Source organism: Camelus dromedarius, chromosome 15 (genome assembly GCF_036321535.1).
Source record: "Camelus dromedarius isolate mCamDro1 chromosome 15, mCamDro1.pat, whole genome shotgun sequence".
In the NCBI taxonomy this organism is placed as follows: Eukaryota; Metazoa; Chordata; class Mammalia; order Artiodactyla; family Camelidae; genus Camelus; species Camelus dromedarius.
In genome coordinates, this window is record NC_087450.1 from 57,952,728 (window position 1) to 57,967,433 (window position 14,706).

General features: G+C 36.1%; 1 protein-coding gene across 1 annotated transcript in view; it reads right to left on the minus strand.

Annotated features, from left to right (window-relative positions):
- TAF1B (TATA-box binding protein associated factor, RNA polymerase I subunit B) overlaps nt 1-14,706 on the minus strand; it is a 50,816-nt gene that overhangs the window by 8,367 nt on the left and 27,743 nt on the right. The window contains exons 9-12 of the mRNA XM_031466548.2: nt 7,008-7,155; nt 3,505-3,682; nt 2,875-2,921; nt 228-318 (exon numbers count right to left, since the gene is read on the minus strand). Coding sequence (XP_031322408.2) covers nt 228-318; nt 2,875-2,921; nt 3,505-3,682; nt 7,008-7,155 — 464 coding nt within the window. The remainder of the gene's footprint in view (nt 1-227; nt 319-2,874; nt 2,922-3,504; nt 3,683-7,007; nt 7,156-14,706) is intronic.

The following is a 14,706-nucleotide window of genomic DNA, read 5'->3' on the forward strand; positions in this document are numbered from 1 at the left end:
CTGGATCAGAAGAAGAACATTAATAAAAAAGGACATTATTAGCTTAGTTAATAGTTAATAGTAATGTAAAAAAGAAAAAAGTTAAGTAGGACGTAGAGGCTAATATTTCTAGGAAAAAAATGTCACAACACTGATGAATCTAAACTGATGAGAATTCAGCTTTCAAATGTAAAGTAACAGACTCGAAAATAAAGCACATGAATCTAAAACTAGAAGAGATAACATACTTTGCCCTGGCTTCCTCCCATTTTTGTTTTTTCTCATCAATAGCTTTCTTCATAACTTGGTACCATTTTCTGAAATCAAACCATGGCTTATCTGAAAGAAATGAAATCCATTATTATTAACCAAATATGTCACATGATAATAATACACACTTGCTCATTTGAGTCTTCATTCACTGTCATGACTAAACATCTATATACCAGCCCTTGGAAATTATGGATGGAGTCACTGTCTCCATGTTCTAATAGATTCCTGAGCAATCGCCGTCACTCTCCTCTCTGACATCCCACCTGTACTGCGGCCCTAACCAGACTGTACCAGAACCATCTTTTTGCATGTCTGTTTCTCCTAGATTTGACTATTACCTCCCTGAGAACAGAAGACATATTTTGTTTGTGTAGATGACTACACAATCAGGCCTCTGCCCCGACACAACACCCAGCACAGTGCCTGGCAGGTGGTGCTCGCATATGTCTAAGAATATATGAATTAAGGAACAAAAGATGGGAAAACGTGTGAAACGGCACTATAGTAGCTGAATCCAGACTTCCGGTTTTATCAGCTCTTATTTCTGTTCTTCCTAATCCTAGTCCAAATCCAGAGACTCCAGGCATAAATAAGAGAGGAGACTGCATTGGACAGGTGGTGTGTGGGTGTGTGTTCAAGAGTATGTGTTGAGGTTAGAGAGACAACAGAACTGGACACAGTTAAGTATAAAACTTCATTCCTCACTCTTTTATTCAATCCATATGGGGCGAAGGGAAGAGGAGGGAGGAAAAAAATGAAACTAAAGGTAAAGCAGAAAAGAGGCTTAGAGAGTGACGGAGTTTGAAGAAAGGCAGGCTGACAGGAAGAAGATGGCTGAGTGAAAGGCTGAATTTTTCACATATTCTTTAATGAAGACAGTCTCCCTTCAATGTCTAGATAAAAATCTTTTCAATTGGCCAATACAGTCCTAACTTGATCCAATATGGCCTTGAAGGCCATTCAGCCACAGAGGAGGGGCAACTACCAACAGAGCTCCAAGGAAGGAGGAAAATGATAATGAGTAATAGAACACAAGGTTCTATGACCTTAAGTGAGTCACGACTACTTAAACCTTAAGTTCCTGATCTGTAACGTGGAGAGCCAGGGGACAGGGGACAGCTGGGGAGCAGACAGAACGGGGAGACCAGTCCCTGCCCAGCTGACAGCAGAGGTTTATGTTGAGGATCACAGGGAAGACAATACGTCAAAGCACTCTCTACTCTAAATGTCCACACAGTCTATGATTGCCCTTTTAACACTGGGTGACACCTTGTTCAACCTTTTACTCTACGTAGGAGCCAATACAAAGCAATGTGCAGAAAGAAGTATTCTGCATGTATTTTAGAAACAACACAAAACTGTCACCATTAAATCCAAGTTCCCCAAACCAATGAACATATATGTAGAATCGTGAAAAAAAAAAGTCAAACTCATGGAAATAGACAGTAGAAAAGTGGTTGTCAGGGGCTGAGGGATGGGAGAAACAGGGAGCGGCAGGTAAAAGGGAACAAACTTTCAGCTGTAAGATGAATAAGCTCTGAGGATCTAATGAAAAACATGTAAAACTGCCCACATGACTGTAGTGGATAGCACTGTACTGTATAACTGAAATTTGCTAAGAGAACTTAAATACGTCTCACTCGTACAAAAAGGTAAGTATGTGAGGTGATGAATGTGTTAATTGACTTGATGCGGAAAATCCTTTCACAACATCCATGTATGTCAAATGATCACAATGTACACTTTAAATATCTTACGATTTTATATGTCAATTATACCTCAAGAAAGCTGAAATTAAAAATAAAACAAACAATGAACATAAATCCTAGTGAGATCATTCAGAAACTGGAACTGAGTTTAAGAATTCATGTATTTACCGAACTTTACTGAGCTGATCTTGGGCCAGTCAGTATGTTAGACACTAAAGTTACATTGGGGAAAAAAAGGTATGAAAGACATGGTCTCTCCCTCCAGAAGCTTGCAATCTACCTATCTGCCTATCATTTATACAGTACTTATCATGTCAGCTATTTTAAGCATTTTATAAACAGTGAAAACCTAATAGGGGTAGACATACTTAGTCCACTAGTTATAATCCAATGTTTTAAACAACTAATAAACGTTTGGACAGGAGTGGCTGTGGCAGGAGTGATTAGGTCTGATTTAGGAAGAGGTTATGAGGGGAGGAGGGGTGAAGAGACAGTAGAAGAGGGTATTTATGTTGCATCTTAAAGAATGAAGATGGATCTGCCAGGGATAGAAGGGGTTGGAGGTAAGAAGAAAAGAATATTTCCTGTAAAAGGACCAGTGTGAGCAAAGGCTGAAGGCATTAGAATAGATGGTACAGTCACAAAACTGCCAATAAGTTCATGGTCTAGTATGGCCAGAGAGTGGAAGTTGGGAATAAAAAATTACACATAGTAGGAAGTCACTGAGGTTTTTTAGCAGCTTTGAGATACAGTTAGATAATTATATATATAAAAAACTCTGGTACAAAGTACAATTTGTATACATGTGTATGTAAATGTGTATGTTTTTCAAAGTTTCTTCCCTACATTTATTGTATCTTTTAATCCATCATTTACAATCACTTTGAATTTGATTGATAAAAAAATCAAGTACCTTCTTTGTTGTCTTCATTATATTTCTCAGCAATACTAGACAAAGACCTGGAGATACAAATAAGTAAATCAGTTTATTTAGAAATCACTTATTTGAAGACAGATAAATTTTGAATTCTCTGGAAAGAGAAGTATAGGACCGTACTTGAAACTGATGCCAACTTTTAATGGAGAAGCAATCACTGAAACAGGCAAGAAGACACTATAAACACTGTCACTCTCTGTTGGCATTTGAGAGGGGTGACATTTTAAGATTCCTTTACTTTCCAAAATAATCTTTGCAGACACACAGTGCTGGAAGCCTAAAGGTACACAGATGAGGCGCTAAATGACTCTTTAGGATTTGTGTTTGATGATTTAAAACTCAGGAATCGGTAGAGCAGTGGGAACATGTGTGTCTACCTAAAAATAGGGAAAAAACATGATCCAAACAACTTACTAAGGGAGAATGAAACCTCTGACAAAGAGCTGAGTCAGAATATTACGTAAGAAGTAACTGCTGCTACTAGTCAATGCTCTACAACAACTGAGAGTCTCTATTTTCCACTGAGATATAATACGGATTCCTTTACTCCAAATAATTAGGTAAAAGCAATACAATTTTTCCCTCATAAAATTGACACACACTTACCATTCTAAGTTGTCATCCAATAAAAAGAGCAGTTTCAGTACTACTATAATGACAGCTACAGCTTGTACATCATATTTAACAGTTTCTGTCTTTTTAGCTACAGGATCAAATGTTAGAAAACCCACTTCTCCTATTCCAGTCACTTTTACCACTTGGCAGGTTAAGTCACGCATTTCATCTGTTGAAAAATAAAACAGTAAAATGTGGTTAAATTTTTTGGCTAACTGGATCATACTAATACGTATAGCCATAAAATAAGCTTTATCTTAAAACATGGTACTATGCGAGAACTCTGAGACACACATTTTGTGAATAAAATAAACCAAAAAATAATATCTATATAGAAAAACTAAGGGTAGGCACATCCTCTCCTGTTTTGACTTCCCAAAACATCTACTATTTATAGGACACATCTTGGCACCCAATGTACCACCACACATTGGTTTTCTATTGCTTCATCTGTGTTTCTTGTCTGTATTTCTACAGCAATTTGTATTTACCTGAAACTAACTCCCTGTAAGACTAAGAGCTAGGAATGCACACTCATGCGCTGGCTGGAAGCCCGGCTAGCATGCTGGAAGTCCGATGTGTATCTAATTAGATGTACTGCTTTCCCAAAGAAATTACATGCTCAGCATAGATGGCACCCACTATTCAAGGCTGAATAATGTGGGACTTGGAACCAGAAAACCTACAGCCTATATACTTAGGCTTTCTAATCACTAGCTTTGTGACTCAGGATTAGAGTCATTTAACCTCGGTCTCTTCATTTGTAAAATGAGTTACGGTGAGGATGAACTGAGATTAAATAAGATAATACAAGTGAATACACTTTGAAAACTCTAAATTACTAAGCAAATTTCTTTAGTCACTAATTTAAGTACCTAGGATGTACCATTTTCTATTTTAAATTCAAGTAGAATAGCTATTATTTATAAGAGCACAATAAATTGTAGTGAGTCTCCTACACACATTCAGTCACTATGTCCTATTGATTCTATTCCCTTGATGTAGTATACTTTTATTTTATAATAGTATATATAATTTATATATAATGTATATACTATCATATATACAGTATATATTATTATATACAGTGTTATATATTATAGAATGGCATTTCTTTAAAAATGTCTTTTCTATTTATTTAAAATTAATATCTTGCACTGCTTCTCTTATACCAAAAGTACAGAGTAACAACAAAGCCAATGAAGAAATTATGAGGAAGGAAGCAGGGGCACAGAGAAGTACAGAGTCTTGATCTGGAGCCTTCTGTAGGAAGAACGCTAGCTTTGGGATGGGAAGACTGGGTTCAAGTATGTGGTCGGCCATCTACCAGCTAGGTGTCACCATGCCTGGCTATGTCTCATCTGTAAATGAGAGCACCCCCCACCCTCCCATCCCACCTTCACGAATGAGGTAATAAAGATGGAGGCACTCTGGAAACTTTATGAAGTTCCACACAAATTATATATATGATTGTGAAAGCGGCCAGAAATTCTCTCTGGCAGGTTTGTCAGTCCAAGTACAAAGGAAAGACCAAGAAATGTGTTTGGAGCTTGTTCAAAGCCATCAAAGTGGCAGTGCTTACTCAGCAAGGGTGTGTGTGACATGCTTGCTGAACCCTTTCTACCTAGCTCCAGAGATGACATCGGCATGCATAAAGGCACTGAGGAGGGGCATCTGCTGCCCTAGCATGCTTAAAACCACTTTTAGCTTTCTGGGAACCCTAAAAACTCTTTGCAAAAGGGCCAAATACACAGGTCTCCTTCTTGATCAACAGCACTATAGAACTGATGGTAGAGAGCAAATTTAAAATTCTGAAAATGGTGATATCCTAAAAGTTTTCTTATAATTTAAACAGGTGGTTTGCAAATCAATGTCACATTTTGGAATCTAAATCCTAAGGTACAGGGACTATCACATCTTAGTTTGTAGATCTATTTTGTTTATCATTTCCTCCTCACTACTGAGTAATACAAACTCAATATAGGACATTTATAAGATACATAAAGGTAGAAGAAAAGAAAAAATGCATTACCATAACTCAGAAATAGCACTCCAATATTTTGTTAGATTTATTTCTAATATTTATTGAACATTTTCATTTTACATAATTATGATTATATTGTATATAATTTTGTAGTTTGGCCTATTTCATTTTTATTGTAACATAAACATCTTCCATGCTCTTATGTACTCTTCACAAACATGATCTTAAAAGCTGCATAACGTTCCTCTGAATATACATAATACATTTACTTAACCATTATCTTTCTGTTAGATATTTAAGTTAAAGAAGGTTGAAAATATTTATGTATAATTTTTTTTATATTTCAAATTATTTCTAGAAAGTTTGTGAGAAGTTAAATTTCTCTATCCTGATTCTTTTTAATACTGTCTTTAAAAGGCACTTAAAAATATCAGATGATAGTAGTGTCTCTGCACATTAGAATGGTTTTAGTTCTGTTTGTTGCTCTCAGAAGAGTTAGAGAAGAAATACTAGTAAATTACACACACTGGCCAGAAAATCCTGCCACCCTCATCTCTGTTCAACAGCAACTATGTGAGCTTGATCCCTGCCATAACCCAGCCTGTGTCACTTACATCTTGGTAATTCCTTGTGTTTCTTCCATAATCTAGTATTCCCTCTAAAAGCTCAAGATGTTGGAATATATGAGAGAACACAGGAACTTTCCATATTTTGAAAGAACCATCAAAGAAATAAATCAAAAAAACAAAATCCAAAATAGTCATTCTGATCTACACAACATGCCAAAATGTAGAAATCAGACTTTCCACATTCTGGAATCTTAATCAAATAGCTAGTGACTTCTGAAACCTCAACAAGAGACATACATGTCTTAGCGTAATAAATGATAGATCTGAAAATTTTAAATTATTTTTCCTTTTTAAAAAATACTTTAAATTACAGACTTAATATTTATATTTGTGTATATATGTTACCACATATTTGTGTTTATTTTTATAGTTAAAATATACTATACATACAGTTTTGTATATTGCTTTTTTTCATATAACATGTCTTTTTTATTAAAACACATTCAATCACATTTTTTATATTGCTTAAGCAATAATATAGTCATACCATGTTTGTGTTTTCTGTTAAGAATAGAAGTCCTGAATTTCTCACATTTCTAGTTTGGCAGGAAATTCAGGAATGGATTCCATCGGCAGATTCCATTGGGGTTACCTGTGTCTCGGTATACTGTGAACCAGGTCTAGTGAGGCTTTCTTCACATTTTGTGTTTCATCCTACCAGACTTTGACTTCCATTTGTTTTACAGACTAGAAATAGTATTATATTTTAACCATTTTAAATGGTCCGAAATATTTTAAGAAAGGATGCTGAAATGAAGTTCCATGTTACTATGGACCCTGTCACAAAGCTTTAATAACCTGTGATTTGAGAGGATTCTATACATTGTTCATTACAATTCTAGTGAGTAAAAGCTTCCTCACCATACACACCACACACTTACCAGGGAGATTGACTTCCATCAAGTATTTCATACACAAGATGTTTGGATGAAGATAGCAGTCTTCAGTAATATCTGGAAAACGTGGCAAATCTAAAAATGTGGCAACTTCAATGACTTTTTTATAGATATCCTCATAGTTAGGCCAAGACTGAAATGAAAGAGAGAGTCAAGGTAGCAATTTTTGCAACATAAATAATTTTTTAAGTACTTTCTGATTTTAAAAGTAGTATCTATTCATTGGATAAAATTTGGAATGTAAAGAAAAGCATTAAGGGGAAACACCCACAAATCCGAAATATCCTCACTGAGCAGTTTTAAACAGCAATGATGCTAAATTAACAGCCACTACAGTTCTGTCTCGCTCATAAAACTCTTACTGGCTTCATCTTGCCACCCACAGAAGAATCTGGGGAAGGGGGCAAAGCTGCAACCCAACTGCAGTTACACTGCTGTCGGACTCACTCCCTCTCATCCTTCTTTGCAGGCATCCTCTCACCAGTCCTCAAATTCACAGCTAACAGTTCTGGCTCACTGTTACATAATACTCATGTGCATCTATGGGGGAGACAACACCAGGGTTTAAGCCTAATAGTTAAAGATGTGCAATTCAACCTCCTACTTCCCCGCATAATAGCATATAAGAGACTCACAGAATTCAGGAAAATCTATGAGCTAATACTAATAAATGAATTCTGTTCACTTTAAGATCACCCTTGTAGTTTAACAGGTATGCTATTTATATTTTTGCAACTTCTAAACATTCTTCATATTAATACTACATATAATTTTTCACTTACTCACCCATTCACATAAAAATATTAAATTTAGAGTCTAGTCTATGCAAGGTACTTTGGGAAATATAAAGACGAATAAAACCATCTGTTCAAGGAGTTTATGATCTAGAAAGGGAGATAAGGTGTACAAAAATAATCCCAGTATAAGATAGAAGGTTATCGAGGACCACAAGCAAGATTTTTTTTTAAAGGCTTATGAAACTTCAGAAAAACTCACATTTCCAATATGGTTAAGACCCCATTAAAATTGGGCCTGCATATAAATATCTTGGAAACCTGTTTGGCAGTATTTATTAAAGTTGAGCACGTACACATCCTACGACAAAGCAATTCTAGCTCCATATGCCTAATGGAAATGTGTGTGCATGTCTACGAAGAGACATGCACTAGAATGTTCACAACAACACTATTTGTAAAAGCCCCAAGCTAGAAACTATCCAAATGCCATCAACAATAGACTTGATAGAGTAAATATCAAGTAAATTTTGATACAGTCTCACAGTGGAACACTATACAGCAAAGAAATGAATGTTCTACATGCAACAATATGAATGAATCTTCCAAACATAACACTAGCAGAAGCCAGATGCAAAAGAGAATGATTCCACGTATTTAAACTACAAAAGTCAGCAATTCAGCACCCAGCTTCTATGCAGTTAGAAGTCAGGAGAGTGATTACTCTTGGGTGGGCGAGGTAAGGACTGGAAGTGAGCACAAGGGTGCAGCTTCTGGGGTGCTAGCAATGTTGTTTCTTGACCCAGGGGTGATTCAGGTTATAAAAATTCATCAGATTTTGTTCATTTGTGATTTGTTCACTTTCCTGTATGTCTAGTTTACCTCAATAAAACAAGTTTTTAAGTGATGAGAAAGGAAAGAATATCAGTTGAGTCAACTATTTTGTATAACAGAATCACTTCATACATCACCTTGTAGGAGAAATAATCTAGTTAGCAAATTCAGAGTTGGAAAGACCCTTAGAAGTATATGGTCTAACTTTACAAAATCTCCAGCACATAGATGTCTAACCCATCTTGTAAATCTCCAGTGAAGGGAACTCAATACCTTCCCTGAAGGGAGTCTATTCCACCTCTAATGGGTTTAATCATTAAAAAGTTCTTCCTTATTCTAAGTGATAATCTGCTTCCCAATTTGAGCCAATAATACCATAAGTCATGTCTTGCCAGCTTCTAAATGTGTGAAGCTGTTTGGGAGCTAACTGAAGGAATGAATAGTTCTCTGTTAAATTTTACTTTGGTACATTCAGCTCATATGCGATTATAAAGCATAAGGAAATACTTTATAATGGTACAGGAGATGCTCAGAGAAATCTGTCAATTTCTAGAATTTACAACTATGCTTGATTTTACTTTGTGTGAAGTTACAGTCTTCATGGTATTATGTTTATTTTGATACCACTATTTCAATGTCTAAACTCTTGAGTTTTATTAGAAAAAAAGGTTTTCAGCTCATTATCATTAACACATGATTAACCTGTAGCTGAAGAATACAAAGTAAATTTCAACCCAAAGTAGCAATGAGGCCTTTTAAGTCTTTTTGTTAAATATTGAGATGGAGTAATTCTACTTGTATACTAAAATACTATTAATTGTATTCTACTCTGTGAATGTAAAAGAGAAAAAAGGAAAGCATAAGTTCTCAGTGACCTTTGGGAAAAGCTGTCTTTTTTCTTTATAAAATAAATTCAGTTAGACCTCTGCTGCATTTTGCACAGATTTTGAAGCATCTTTTCAAGTTAAAATAATTTTAACATTACTGACAAGATTTATGGCAACCCTAGTCCTTTTAAATAATACAAGTAGGAGATGAAATTAAGTATTTTAATCTGCAAACACACACTAGAGGAGTGAATATTCCCCTTTGAAAAATAATCATCTCAAAAAAAATTTTAATGGATGATAAGTTCATGCCAAGTAACTGTAAAGGAGTCTAGTGAGCTAAAAAGATTTAATATAATTTCAAAACATCCACACTGGCATCCACTACCTTCTGTCTCCAACATCACTTGAAGTGGTGGCCCTACAGGGCTTGGCCATGGACTACCCTCCCTATACGGTGGCTCCCATTTCAACTGAGCAAGGCCACTCTGGGGGGCCTGCACCACTAGCTCAACAAAGCATCTGACCTTGAGGAGAAGGCTGGGAGTACACTGTTTTAGAGAATATGGTCAGTGTCACATTTTTGTTTCTTCATGTTGTCCATAGCCCAGAGAGGGGATTCAGGTTCTAATGTGGACAAGATTCTAAACCATAGATAACTATCATATAATAATTACAGTAAACATTTAATGACTATGTTAGAATAGTCTTATTCTGACTTTTAGAAAATGCATTCATGTAAGGAACACCCCCAAGAAAAGGGTCTCATAGAAGCTGCTGGATATTTGTGCTGTATTTTCATTTGGTGAGGGGACTCTCTGATGTATTAAGTAGAATAAGGGGGCTTCCTGAACCCTGTTTAAAACTTTGTATGTTTAGTAAGGTATAGTAGTATTTTATTTTATACTGGTCCTTTGGTTATCTGCTAATTAATTTTATGTCATTTTTTTTTTTTTGTGGGACAGGATGGCATAACAAAAGACAGACAGTCAGAGGCAGAGATGATGAGACTAGTCTGTAACCACTCAAATACTATTTCTGTCAAAATCACTTGCAAGATGCCTGTTAAAAATGCATTTTCCTAGATCCCACACCACACTTACTGAATCCATCCCTGACATTAGGTCTAAGAATCTGTAAATAAACAAGCTCTCCAAAATATTCTTGTGCAAAAATAAATTAAATTGAAATAAAATGAAGTGGCTCTCGATCTCATTTTTCTTGTAGCCTGGAAGAGACCCTCAGATGGTTTTACTTCACACGCTTGACAAGAGAAGTTCACCCACAAATTCCAGTGATGGGCAAGATGCTATGGGAAGCCAGGAACAAAAGAAAACATCAGCTGGTTTCTATTCATGCCATCTGGCAGCAGTAATTCTGGAAGGGAGTGGGAGTGAGGGAAACTGAGAACAGCTGTTATCATTACATTCGCCTTTATTTCCCTCAGGTAGATTTCAAACCTGATTATTATTCTAACAAAGATTGCACAAACAATCCCAAGAGCTCATGTGGCCTAAGATGGTGAAAAATCTGGAGTAAAGTTTGAAGAATCAGTGTATTAAAACTTGATCCAATAAGACCTTCATTTGGAGGTGCTTAAAAAGTGACTGACAGCTCTGGAGAAGTCTTTTTCTTCCTTCAACCAACAGGGACCTAGTTTCACAAAGGGTGTAAGATTGCTCCGAGGCCAAATGAATCATCATGGCAAAGTGCCACTCAGTGGGTTTGGCTGAACCAGCATTACATCTTTTCTTTTTACTCATTCAGAGAGAGAAGATCAGAATGCTGTTGATCAACATTCAAAATACTGCAGATGTACTTCGGAATGAATTTCCAGTTTCCTCTTTATCACTTCTTGCTGAGTCTAGTGAGGGATGACGAAATGATTAATTCTTGAGTGGATTTAGAAACACTGTCAAGGACCATGGTAGAATAATATGTATATAACTTATTAACTGTTTAGAAATTGGTCTGTGGGTTTAACATACATAAAAATAAAGAAAATCAAGGCTGAAGAGATAGAAGTAGCCCTACTGTCTGTTAAGTCACTGGCAGAACAAACTGTATCTGTAACAGAGACGAGTGTGTCTATGCCCAACTCTGGTTCAAACAGCAATTTGATTATTTGTTACTTCATTTTGAGATGGTGTCCCTGAAAAAGAACAGATTTTCAGTTTATTCTACCAGATGAACTGAGAGATTTTTGCTAGAAGTAAATGATGCTTCGAATGAGCACCATGCTTCAGAAACTTGTCTCAAAAATAAAGCAGCAGTACAGGCAGAGGCAGAAAAAGGAGGAAGTTGTCTTTAAATAAGTAAAGAAAATGAAACGGCCATCTACCAGGAGTTGGGAATCACAATTCAGAAAAAGGAGATGGTTGGAAATACTAAAACTTTTTTTTTAATCGAAGCATAGTCAGTTTACAGTGTTGTGTCAATTTCTGGTGTACAGCATAATAGTTCAGTAATACATGAACATATATATATTCATTTTCATATTCTTTTTCATTATAGGTTATTATAAGATATTGAATATAGTTTCCTGTGCTGTACAGAAGAAACTTGTTTATTGGAAACACTGAAACTTAATCTGTACACCCGTCTCCTCTCCTGAGCTTTGCTCTTAAGTCAGGGTGATGGCAAGAAGACAAACTCTCCCAGCTTGCTTCAAAGAAGAAACAAACCACATCAATACGCTCTGTACTCTGTATTCCATTCCCTATGTTTCAAGTGAGTTTTGTCAGATTTATTGCTTTTGGGACAGAGGGGCCCACTTAAATACTAACGCACAACACTTTAATGGAAAGAAATTGTTCACACAAGGTAAAGGTGTAAGGATCTTTAAAGCTTCCCCCCCATCCACTTTGGTTTGTTTTTAAGGTGTGCTCAACTTTCTGGAATAGCAAAAGCAAAACAAAACCAAACACAGAAGAAAAACAGTCCCCAGCAGCCCACACACACAAACTCCACAGGCATTATCTTCACTACCATCTCCTAGAACAATTGCACCTTTTGTCATTTCTGGTGGAGGTACACAGCTGCTGAAGAAGCCAAGACTTAGCAGAGAAGGCTAAGACATGGAAGGAGGGAGGAAAATGCTTCCTTTGTTAATGAAAAGCTGTTTCCATTTAAAAGTTTCAACATCCTATGGAATAGTGAATGCACTTTTGTGAGCAAAGGCAAAGCGTACAATGATGAGAAGCTGCCTGTCAATTAAATAAACAGTCATTTGAAGACATCCCAAACTTTCCCCCTTTTTCTTGAAGAAGTGGGGGAGGGGAAGGAGGGAACATGGACTAGATATGGCTGAAGACGTGTCTATAAGGCATAGTAAATGGGACGCATGGGCTTCTAGAGTGATACAGATTCATTTAATTACAATCCTAAGAAATCACAAGGTTAGTATGTTTTTTAAAAGACCACAAGGCTATAATAAATTGTTCTAGCATGCATTAAAAACAGAGTGCTTGGGAAAGCATTTTATTGAATTTCACAAATATTCCAGTGAGTTTACTTTCCTTCGTGAAGCAATGCCTTCAGACAGGTAAGGACAAGCTAGAGTTTCTGTTACACAACAGCAGGCTCTGGTGATAAACCTGATTACAATACCCTGTCAGAGATGAACTTCCTGCTTTGCTATTAAAAAAAAAAAGAATACAGTGCCTCACCCTGACTTATTCTTATTGTTGTTTTGAAGCAAAGATTCAGCTGAGAAAAACCTAATGCTACATGCACCTGTTAACCCAAACTTAAAACAAGACTTTCTATTACAAAGGAAAATCAAGGAATAAAAGTATGTCAAAAGAAATGACAGAGCACTGTAATTTATTATTTATGGAGGAAGGATAAAATGAATTCCACATGTATTATGATTCACAGAATAGTTCAACTCGTAATTTTAGTCTGCTAGAGTTATTTTAATGGTTGTAAATCTATCAGTAGTAACAAAAAATACTTTATGATCAAAGTCTAATCCTCTGGAAGTTTGTGCTGAACACATTACTTCATGTGAAATATGTTTCTTGGTCCTGGAGATGAGACCATTTTAGAAACATGCCATTAACCTGCATAGACCAACATAAACCTTAGGGACAAAAACAAATTTATGAACTGATGACCAACTGACCAGGAGACAGTAATTTGTTTTGGCTCAGGGTCAGAGCTGGAGAAACCTATTTGAGTCCTCCCTTCCTAAGATGTGTTTCTTCTCCAAATATTCTGCTGATTGTGCCATACCCATGTTCAAATTTCGCATATCTATACTAATGTAGATTAAAAGCTGGTATCCAGAAGAATAGGTAATCCCAAAATAATTTCTGTTTGATCTTGGCAGGGTTATGTGATTATTTTTACAGCAGACTAACCTTTGTCATGATTCAGTTTTCTTTAGGCTGATACAGAACTTGGTTCCATTCTCTTCTCCTGGGAAGGAGAGGTAAGGGGAGGTCTGGGCTGAGCATGCTGTGTACTGGGGTCGGGGGGGTGGGTACTGGCACAGGATCAAACTAAGTCACAGGAAATTCACATGAAATCATTGGTTTCACTTAGCAAATATGAGGTGTGATTCTCCTAAAAGAAGTATCATCAATAGAGTCTCAAACATACATTTTCTGACTGGGGTAATTTACTATTGGTTTCAGTATATTGGTGAACAGTACAAATTAACTGGTAAGGTTATTTATCTCACACACTGGATTTCATGAGTGATACTGATAAACCCGTAACTTGCATGTTTAAATGTCCTTGCTTATAAGTGGAAGTTACATCCCTTACACACTTACCACTAAAATATCAGTAGAATGCTTTTTTATTTTTTCAATCAAAAAACCACTATTTAATAGCCTCCTGATATATTATGTAATAAACACATAAGAAGCAGTCTGGAAGTTTACTACTTAGGTGGGAAAAAATCCCCAACAGATCTATTTAAAATCTCCTTTAAATAAAGTATTTAAACTTATTCTGTTTCTCAGCTATTTCAAATCACTTAATCAATAAACACACAGTCCCTACCATGTATATGGAATTATATATTAAGTCTTATGATGATGATAAAATAAAAATATTACATATAACTTCTACTCTCAAAGAACAGTTAGGGATGCAAGAAATATACAAACACATTCACGCATCTCATACTGCCTTTTTATCTCTGTTTTAGAAATTCTTTAGACAACCGCCTCTAGCTTCCTTTAAAATCTTGAAAAATACAAAAGAATACATGTAACATATCTGTAAGCTATGAAGCATGATCCTAAAATGAACACCCATGAATCCACTGCCCAACTT